This window comes from Tachyglossus aculeatus, chromosome Y4, assembly GCF_015852505.1.
Source record: "Tachyglossus aculeatus isolate mTacAcu1 chromosome Y4, mTacAcu1.pri, whole genome shotgun sequence".
Taxonomy (NCBI): domain Eukaryota; kingdom Metazoa; phylum Chordata; class Mammalia; order Monotremata; family Tachyglossidae; genus Tachyglossus; species Tachyglossus aculeatus.
The window spans coordinates 13,808,226-13,818,218 of NC_052096.1; the positions used below are offsets into that span (position 1 = coordinate 13,808,226).

Genomic DNA, 9,993 nt, shown 5'->3' on the forward strand with positions numbered 1-9,993 from the left:
ACTAAGCACTTGGGAAGCCCAAGTTGGCAACATAGAGAGACGGTCCCTACCCAACAGCGGGCTCACAGTCTAGAAGGGGGAGACAGAGAACAAAACCAAACGTATTAACAAAATAAAATAGAATAGATATGTACAAGTAAAATAGAGTAATAAATATGTACAAACATATATACATATATACAGGTGCTGTGGGTCAGGGGGTGGTCGTCGGTGCCGTGGACGGCCGGGACGGGACGGGCCTCCTTCCGCCTCACCCAGGCCAACGCAGAGGTGGGAAGGGGACGCAATGGTGACACTCGACGGCTGCCCGGGGCTCGTTGGTGGGGAATTGTCACTTGCACCACGCAATAATAATAATAATGTTGGTATTTGTTAATAATAATAATAATGATGGCATTTGTTAAGCACTTACTATGTGCAAAGCACTGTTCTAAGCGTTGGGGGGGATACAAGGTGATCAGGTTGTCCCACGTGGGGCTCACAGTCTTCATCCCCATTTTACAGATGAGGTAACTGAAGCTCCGAGAAGTGAAGTGACTTGCCCAAGGTCACACAGCAGACATGTGGTGGAGCTGGGATTTGAACCCATGACCTCTGACTCCAAAGCCCAGTCTCTATACACTGAGCCACGCTGTTAAGGTATCTTCGTCCCTTCAAAGCCCTACTGAAGCAGTGTGGCTCAGTGGAAAGAGCCCGGGTTTGGGAGTCAGAGGTCATGGGTTCAAATCCCAGCTCTGCCAATTGTCAGCTGGGTGACTTTGGGCAAGTCACTTCACTTCTCCGGGCCTCAGTTCTCTCGTCTGTAAAATGGGGATTAAGGCTGTGAGCCCCACATGGGACAACCTGATCACCTTGTAACCTCCCCAGCGCTTAGAACAGTGCTTTGCACATAGTAAGCGCTTAATAAATGCCATTATTTTTTTCTGAGCTCACCTCCTCCAGGCCTTCCCAGACTGAGCCATCTCCTTCCCCCCTACCCGCCTTACCTCCTTCCCCTCCCCACAGCACCTGTATATGTCTGTACGTATTTATTACTCTATTTTATTTGTAGATACTTATTCTATTTATTTTACTTTGTTAATATGTTTTGTTTTGTTGTCCGTCTCCCCCTTCTAGACCTTGAGCCCACTGTTGGGTAGGGACCATCTCTACATGTTGCCAACTTGCACTTCCCAAGCGCTTAGTACAGTGCTCTGCACACAGTAAGCACTCAATAAATACGATTGAATGAATGAATGTTGAGCGCTTACTATGTGCCAATTACTGTTCTAAGCGCTGGGGTAGATACAGGGTAACCAGGTTGTCCCAATTAATAATAATTATTAAGCGCTTACTATGTGCAAAGCACTGTTCCAAGCGCTGGGGAGGTTACAAGGTGATCAGGTTGTCCCATGGGGGGCTCACAGTCTTCATCCCCATTTTACAGATGAGGTAACTGAGGCACAGAGAAGCAAAGTGACTTGACCAAGGTCACACAGCTGACAAGTGAGGGAGGCGGGATTAGAACCCACGACCTCTGACTCCCAAGCCCCGGGTCTTCTTTCCACTAAGCCACGCTGCTTCCCGTCAAGACTAGTCGGCACTAGTCCCGTCCCCTCTTCCCTCCACCCTGCACAGAGGCTCAGTTCCAGCCGATGGATCCAGTTTATTCATTTTCCCACACAGACAAGGACCCGCGAGGAGGGGGAGGAAGGCATCTGGAGGGGGAAGCGGAAGGGGCGGCTGGTCTTTTAGGTTTTTTTTTTTTTTGGTAAATTTCATTTTATTAAAAATGTCCCTAAAAACAATTCCTGGTCTGGGGTGGCAGGGGGAGGGCGGGGAAGGGGGTGGGGGCGGCTCCCAGTTTTCGGCCAGAAACCTCGTCCATCCTGGGCAGGGGGCGGCTTGGCTCCGAAGTGGCTACAGGCTGCTGGGAGAGAGGGACAAAGAGTCAACCGGGGGTCAACGGCAGCACCGCCGACCCCCTCGCTCGGTGCCAGTCCGCCCCACCCTCATCTGCCCTGGGGGTGGACGGGTGGGTGCGCGCCTGCGGGTGTGGCGGTCAGGAGCGCGGACGGGGCTGCAAGCCCACCGAGAACCGGGCGTCAACTGCGGTGTAGCGACAGCACTTCGGTGAGGTGCGCCTCTTATTGTTATTAATAATAATAATGATAATGGCATTTATGAAGCACCTACTATGTGCCAGCCGCTGTTCTAAACACCGGGGGGAGATAAAGGTAATCAGGTTGGACACAGTCCACATGGGCACAGACTCTTAACCCCCAAGTGACTTGCCCAAGGTCACACAGACTGAGCATAGCCTTAGCAAGGGCTGTGAGATAAGGAAGCCACGGGGAAGATGACGTCAGGTGCTGCAAACAGCAAAAGTGACCACGGTACGAGGGGCCATCCGTCCATCCGTCCTTGTGTGTGTGTGTGTGTGTGTGTGTGTGTGTGCAGTGGGGCTAGGACTGCAGATCCAGCCACTCGGGTGATAATAGTGATTATAGTATTTGTTAAGGCACCGTCCTAAGCGCTGCGGTGGACACAAGCAAAGTGGGGTAGACACGGTCCCTGTCCCGTTGGGCTGACAGTCTCAATCCCCAATTTTACAGATGAGGTAACCGGCCCAGAAGCCAAGCGACTTGTCCAAGGTCACACAGCGGACAAGTGGGGAAGCCAGGATTAGAGCCCACGACCTTCGACACCCAGGCCCGAACCCCGCTCTATCCACCACGCCGTGCCGTTTCCATGGATAAACTATACCAACGGGTAAATTGCACCATCAGCAGTGCCATTTCTGAGCACCTGCGACAACTGTCCACGAAAGCCTACAACCGCGTGTCTCCGTGAGTACGTACCCCTTGAAGCTCCCTGCAGCTAACCCCTAACCCTCCCACTGCAGGCCCTACCCAGCCTGTCCCTGCTTCCCACCTGTCTTTGCCGTCTCTGTTGCCCTCGGGCACGGGCTCCTCTGCCTCTTCCTCCTTCCTGACTTCCTCCCGACTGGACAGAGGAAGGTCCTTCTCTTCATCTTCCTCCTCCTGCTCTCCCCAGTCGGGGCGCTGGGCCTCCTTAGGGCGTTTGGAATTGTCCTGGGGGCAGATGAGCCAAAGGAAGTGAGGGCGACTGGCGGCCTTGCTCCTTTCCCGCCTCGCTCAGTCTTTCCCCCCGGCAGTGGGCATCCCCGCCCCCGATCCCACCCTCCATCACGGGGCCGGCTCTGCCGGGGGAGGCCAAGGGTACCCGCGTGCCAGTACCTGAGGGGCGTCCCCCGCCCGCCTCTTGCCGGAGCCCCTCTCGCTCCGCTCCTTGGCCGGCTCATCGATCACCAGCTTCCCCTCCTCGTCGCTGCTGCCCCCGTCCGTGCTGCCCTTCCGGCCCCCGATCCCGGCCTCCTCCGCTGCCCCATCCCCGACCGCTGGCTCCAGCTCCGTGGCTTCTGGGCAGCCCTTCTCCTGGGGTGGCTGGGAAGGAAGGGCCGGGGGTGGAGGGGTGAGGGGAGATGGCATTCGGCCCTCTGACACCACCAGCCCCTCCCCGCGACCAGGGAACCCCTACCCTGCCCCGCGCAAACCCGCTGGCGCTGCCCCTTTAAAGCGGAGAGGCGCGCTTTAAAGGAGGTCCTCGGGCCCAGGACCGGGTCGACGTTACGGGACCGAGGGGGTTACCTGGTAGCCTGAGGCCTTGACTGTAGGGTTGTTCTCGATCTCCCACAGCCCCTCGCTGAATCCTTTCCGCTTGTTGGCTTTACCGAATTTCCCCTTTGTCTCCTCATAGGGGAACAGGTCCTTGGCCCCCAAGAAAGCCCTGGGGTGGGAAGGGAGCGACTCCCCTCAGCCTCCCACCCGCCCCAGGGTCCCCCATTCAACCCTCGCCGCCCCGACTGCCCTCGGCCTTCCCTCCGGCCCCAACGCCCCCAGCTCACGTCTCGTGGGTGCCGAAGAAGAAGACCTGGTATTTATTTGCTGCCGACTTGACCGCGGCCTCGGGCATCTCGTCAATCTGCAGAGGGCAGAGATCGGAGAACGTGAGCTTTGGGGCTAACCAGTCAGGGACCTGCGTGCGGAGCATTCATTCATTCAACTGTATTTACTGAGCGCTTACTGTGTGCAGAGCACTGTACTCAGCGCTTGGGAAGTACAAGTTGGCAACATATAGAGACGGTCCCTACCCAACAGCGGGCTCACAGTCTAGAAGGGGGAGACAGACAACAAAACAAAACATATTAACAGAATAAAAAGAATAGTAAATATGTACAAGTAAAACAGAGTAAGTAAAACTAATAGAGTAGCACTGTACTAAGCGCTTGGGAAAGTATGCTATAATCAGAGTTGGTGGACATGATCCCTGCCCACAGGCAGCTTAATAATAATAATAATAATAATAATAATAATAACAACAATGGCATTTATTAAGCGCTTACTATGTGCAAAGCACTGTTCTAAGAGCTGGGGAGGTTACAAGGTGATCAGGTTGCCCCACCGGGGGCTTACAGTTTTCATCCCCATTTTACAGATGAGGGAACTGAGGCCCAGAGAAGTTCATTCATACAATCGTATTTATTGAGCGCTTACTGTGTGCAGAGCACTGGACTAGGCGCTTGGGAAGTTCAAGTTGGCAACATGTAGAGACAGTCCCGACCCAACAGCAGGCTCACAGTCTAGAAGTTACTTGCCCAAAGTCACACGGCTGACAATTGGCAGAGACAGGATTTGAACCCATGACCTCTGACTCCAAAGCCCGGGCTCTTTCTACTGAGCCATGCTGCTTGGGACCAATCCCCCTCCTCCCCCAAACATTTATTCATTCAATCGTATTTATTGAGTGCTTACTGTGTGCAAAGCACTGTACTAAGCGCTTGGGAAGTCCAAGTTGGCAACATATAGAGACGGTCCCTACCCAACAATCAATCAATCGTATTTATTGAGCGCTTACTGTGTGCAGAGCACTGTACTAAGCGCTTGGGAAGTCCAAGTTGGCAACATATAGAGACCGTCCCTACCCAACAGTGGGCTCACAGTCTAGAAGGGGGAGACAGAGAACAAAACAAAACACATTAACAGAAAAAAATAAATAGAATAGATATGTACAAGTAAAACAAATAGAGTAATAAACATGTACAAACATATATACACATATACAGGTGCTGTGGGGAAGGGAAGGAGGTAAGGTGGGGGGGGTGGAGGGGGGATGAAGGGGGAGAGGAAGGAGGGGGCTCAGTGTGGGAAGGCCTCCTGGAGGAGGCGAGCTCTCAGTAGGGCCTTGAACAGCCCAAGGAGGGGCCGGCCCTCCTTGAGCAGTGCTTTGCACGTAGTAAGCACTTAACAAATACCAAAATTTATTTATTTATTTATTTGAGGGATCCACCCCCCCCCCCCCACTTTGTTCCCCCAATTGCGGGGCTAGGGGCCGCGGCCTACAATTCCCAGCAGCCCTCGCGGCAGGCAGGCCTGGTTTCCGGTCTCTCCCCCCGCCCGCCCCCTTACGTAGTGAGCGCTTAATCAATCAATCAATCAATCGTATTTATTGAGCACTTACTGTGTGCAGAGCACTCTACTAAGCGCTTGGGAAGTACAAGTTGGCAACATGTAGAGACAGTCCCTACCCAACAGTGGGCTCACAGTCTAGAAATAAATGCCATTATTATTATTATTATTAAGCTGCCCGTGGGCAGGGATCGTGTCCACCAACTCTGATTATAGCATACTTTCCCATATTTATTACTCTATTAATTTATTATTTTACTTGTACCTATCTATTCCATTTATTTTATTTTGTTAGTATGTTTGGTTTTGTTCTCTGTCTCCCCCTTCTAGACTGTGAGCCCACTGTTGGGTAGGGACTGTCAATCAATCAATCAATCGTATTAATTGAGTGCTTACTGTGTGCACAGCACTGTACTAAGCGCTTGGGAAGTCCAAGTTGGCAACATATAGAGACAGTCCCTACCCAACAGTGGGCTCACAGTCTCTATATGTTGCCAGCTTGTACTTCCCAAGCGCTTGGTCCAGTGCTCTGCACACAGTAAGCGCTCAATAAATACGACTGATTGATTTCCCGAGCGCTTAGTACAGTGCTGCTCTATTTTACTTGTACATAGTTACTTTGTACTCTATTGTAGGCGGCGGGCCTTAGCAGGAGTCCGCCCGCAGCCCCGGACTTTGCCCCCGGGCCGGTGAAGGTCCATGGCCCGGGCGGGGGTGCCCCCCCCGGCAATCAATCCATCCATCGTATTTATTGAGCGCTTACTGTGTGCAGAGCACTGTACTAAGCGGCCGCCCCGGTGTCTGGGGGCCAGCGTGGGGGCATCGGCGGCCTCCTGCCCCCACCCCCACCCCCAGGGCCAGGGCTGGGGGCCAGGGGAGCCGCTGAGTCACCAGGGAGGCGCGCCTCAAAGCCCAGGAGGCTCGGGGCCCTCCCTCCCTCCCACTCACTCACTCGCCCGCCCGCCCTCCCGCTCGCCCCGGGCTTTTTGTGTGTCCGGCCCCCGCCCCCAACGCGGCTGGAGTTACACAGTTACCTCCATGCACACACTTTCCCTCCCGCGGTCACACAAACACACACAGACACGGACAGACGGAGCGTCTCCCGGGCGCACGACCCGGTGCACCAAGGCCCTGCTGAGAGCTCACCTCCTCCAGGAGGCCTTCCCACACTGAGCCCCTTCCGTCCTCACAGTCCTTTTTAGACTGTGAGCCCACTGTTGGGTAGGGACTGTCTCTATATGTTGCCAACTTGTACTTCCCAAGCGCTTAGTCCAGTGCTCTGCACACAGTAAGCACTCAATAAATACGATTGATTCCTCTCCCCCTCGTCCCCCTCTCCATCCTACTTCCCCCTCTCCATCCTACTTCCTTCCCTTCCCCACAGCACCTGTATATATGTTTGTACATATTCATTACTCTATTTATTTATTTTACCTGTACATATCTATTCTATTTATTTTATTTTGTTAGTATGTTTGGTTTTGTTCTCTGTCTCCCCCTTTTAGACTTTGAGCCCGCTGTTGGGTAGGGACCGTCTCTCTATGTTGCCAACTTGTACTTCCCAAGCGCTTAGTCCAGTGCTCTGAACACCGTAAACTCTCAATAAATACGAATGATTGATTGATTCCTCTCCCCCTCGTCCCCCTCTCCATCCTACCTCCTTCCCTTCCCCACAGCAGCTGAATATATGTTTGTACGTATTTATTACTCTATTTATTCATTTATTTTACTTGTACATATCTATTCTATTTATTTTATTTTGTTAGTATGTTTGGTTTTGTTCTCTGTCTCCCCCTTTTAGACTGTGAGCTTGCTGTTGGGTAGGGACCGTCTCTCTATGTTGCCAACTTGGACTTCCCAAGTGCTTAGTCCAGTGCTCTGCACACAGTAAGCACTCAATAAATACGATTGATTGATTGAGCCCCCTCCTCCCCCCCTGCCTTACTCTCATTCATTCATTCAATCGTATTTATTGAGCGCTTACTGTGTGCAGAGCACTGTACTAAGCGCTTGGGAAGTACAAGTTAGCAACATCTAGAGACGGTCCCTACCCAACAGCGGGCTCACAGTCTAGAAGGGGGTCCCCACAGCACCTGTATATATGTTTGTACGTATTTATTACTCTATTCATTTTACTTGTATATATCTATTCTATTTATTTTGTTTTGTTAATAGGTTTTGTTTTCTTGTCTGTCTCCCCCTTCTAGGCTGTGAGCCCGCTGTTGGGTAGGGACCGTCTCTCTATGTTGCCAACTTGTATGTTGCCCCCTCGTCCCCCTCTCCATCCCCCACATCTTTCCTCCTTCCCTTCCCCACAGCACCTGAATATATGTATATATGTTTGTACATATTTATTACTCTATTTATTTATTTATTTTACTTGTACATATCTACTCTATTTATTTTGTTTTGTTAATATGTTCTGTTTTCTTGTCTGTCTCCCCCTTCTAGACTGTGAGCCCGCTGTCGGGTAGGGACCGTCTATGTTGCCAACTTGGACTTCCCAAGCGCTTAGTACAGTGCTCTGCACACAGTAAGCGCTCAATAAATACGATTGAGTGACCCAGCCGAAGCGTGTAGTCGAAGGGACGCGCACCCAGACACACACACCGTCCCAAAGTGTTCGGCAACCATTGTCACCGGCCCGGCCCCCCGCTGTCATCCAGAATCCCTAATAATCCATAATCCGGCCCCGTCTGCCGCCGTCCCACGGGGGCCTCGAGCTCCGCGGGCGGGCCGGGACCACGTGCCCCCCTCCCCCGCGCCCATCCCGCAGCGGAGAGGGATCAATCAATCAATCAGTCGTATTTATTGAGCGCTTACTGTGTGCAGAGCACTGGACTATGCGCTTGGGAAGTACAAGCTGGCAACATATAGAGACAGTCCCTACCCAACAGTGGGCTCACAGTCTAAAAGGGGGAGACGGAGAACAAAACCAAACATACTGACAAAATAAAATAAATAGAATAGATATGTACAAGTAAAATAGAGTAATAAATATCAATCAATCGTATTTATTGAGCGCTTACTGCGTGCAGAGCACTGGACTAGGCGCTTGGGAAGTACAAGTTGGCAACATATAGAGACAGTCCCTACCCAACAGTAGGCTCACAGTCTAGAAGGGGGAGACAGAGAACAAAAACGAACATACTAACAAAATAAAATAAATAGAATAGATACGTACAAGTAAAATAAATAAACAGAGTAATAAATATGTACAAACATGTATACATATATACAGGTGCTGTGGGGAAGGGAAGGAGGTAAGATGGGGGGATGGAGAGGGGGACGAGGGGGAGAGGAAGGAAGGGGCTCAGTCTGGGAAGGCCTCCTGGAAATCGCTTCTGTCCAATCAATCAATCAATCAATCGTATTTATTGAGCGCTTACTGTGTGCAGAGCACCGTACTAAGCGCTTGGGAAGTCCAAGTTGGCAACATATAGAGGCAGTCCCTACTCACAGGGGGCTCACAGTCTAGAAGGGGGAGACAGAGAACAAAACCAAACACACTAACAAAATAAAATAAATAGAATAGATATGTACAAGTAAAATAAATAAATAAACAGAGTAATAAATATGTACAAACATATATACAGGTGCTGTGGGGAAGGGAAGGAGGTAAGATGGGGGGGATGGAGAGAAAGGAAGGGGCTCAGTCTGGGAAGGCCTCCTGGAAATCGCTTCTGTCCAATCAATGAATCAATCAATCGTATTTATCGAGCGCTTGCTGAGTGCAGAGCACCGTACTAAGCGCTTGGGAAGTCCAAGTTGGGAACATGTAGAGACGGTCCCTGCCCAACAGCGCTTCAAACCATGCGACCCGAGTGTCGAGACAATGTGGGTCCCCCGTCCCGCCCGCCCCCCTTCACCTCCCCCGCCCCCGAGGTGGCTCCGTACCCGGGCCGGCCAGTGCGGGTAGCCCTTCATCTTGGCGAAGACCAGGTCCCCGGGTTTGTATTCCTTCTGCCGGTTGGAGCGGGACATGGTGGGGGGCCAAGAAGGGCCAAGAGATGGGGGGAGGGGGGGGGGATCCGGCCTCCTGCTCCTCCTGCTCCTGCTGCTCCTGCTCCCCTGCCCCCTCCCGGCTCGGCCCGCGCTTTGGGACGGGGCGGGGGGCAGCGGCGAGGCCCAGGGCCGCTCCTGCACTTGTTTGCCTTTAAAATTCAATTGCTGCTGCTGCTGCTGCTGCTGCTGCTGCTGCTGCTGCTGCCACCGCCTCCTCCACCTCCCTCCTCCCTCCGCTCTCGGTTCGGGTCGGGGGGGATCGATGCAATCGGCCTCTCGATCAATCGGCCTCGGCCTCCCCCCCCCACCCCAAGCGCGCTCCCGCCGCCGCGCGCGCCCCCCCTCCCCGCGCCGCCGCCAGTTGTTCGGGAGCGCGCGCGGGGCGGCGCAGGCAGAAGGAGGCGAGCGCCGAGCGCGCCGATGGGCTTTGTGCCAGGAGACGAAGGCGCGGGCCCCGGGGGGAGGGGAAGGAGGGAGAATCCACCAATCAATCAATCGTATTTATTATCATTATCATTAA

General features: G+C 52.8%; 1 protein-coding gene across 2 annotated transcripts; it reads right to left on the reverse strand.

Annotated features, from left to right (window-relative positions):
• Positions 1-1,630: 1,630 nt before the first annotated feature.
• Positions 1,631-9,654, reverse strand: HDGF (heparin binding growth factor). Of its 2 annotated transcripts, none has more exons than XM_038768753.1 (6): positions 9,366-9,654; positions 3,908-3,984; positions 3,651-3,789; positions 3,240-3,446; positions 2,914-3,074; positions 1,631-1,906 (listed from the first exon to the last, which is right to left on the reverse strand). In XM_038768753.1, exons 1-6 carry the CDS (start codon positions 9,450-9,452, stop codon positions 1,900-1,902), a joined length of 678 nt encoding a protein of 225 aa, XP_038624681.1. In that variant the 5' UTR covers positions 9,453-9,654; the 3' UTR covers positions 1,631-1,899. The 2 variants fall into 2 exon arrangements, with proteins under 2 accessions (XP_038624681.1, XP_038624680.1); XM_038768752.1 differs by having other exon boundaries at positions 1,631-1,909.
• Positions 9,655-9,993: the final 339 nt, after the last annotated feature.

Bases quoted from the DNA above. Each gene is read 5' to 3' on its own strand.
- HDGF (XM_038768752.1), bottom strand. From the start codon at position 9,452: ATGTCCCGCTCCAACCGGCAGAAGGAATACAAACCCGGGGACCTGGTC. The intron at 3,985-9,365 runs GTACGGAGCCAC...TGCCCTCTGCAG, and splicing joins ACCCGCACTGGCCGGCCCGG to ATTGACGAGATGCCCGAGGC. The intron at 3,790-3,907 runs GTGAGCTGGGGG...TTCCCACCCCAG, and splicing joins TTCTTCGGCACCCACGAGAC to GGCTTTCTTGGGGGCCAAGG.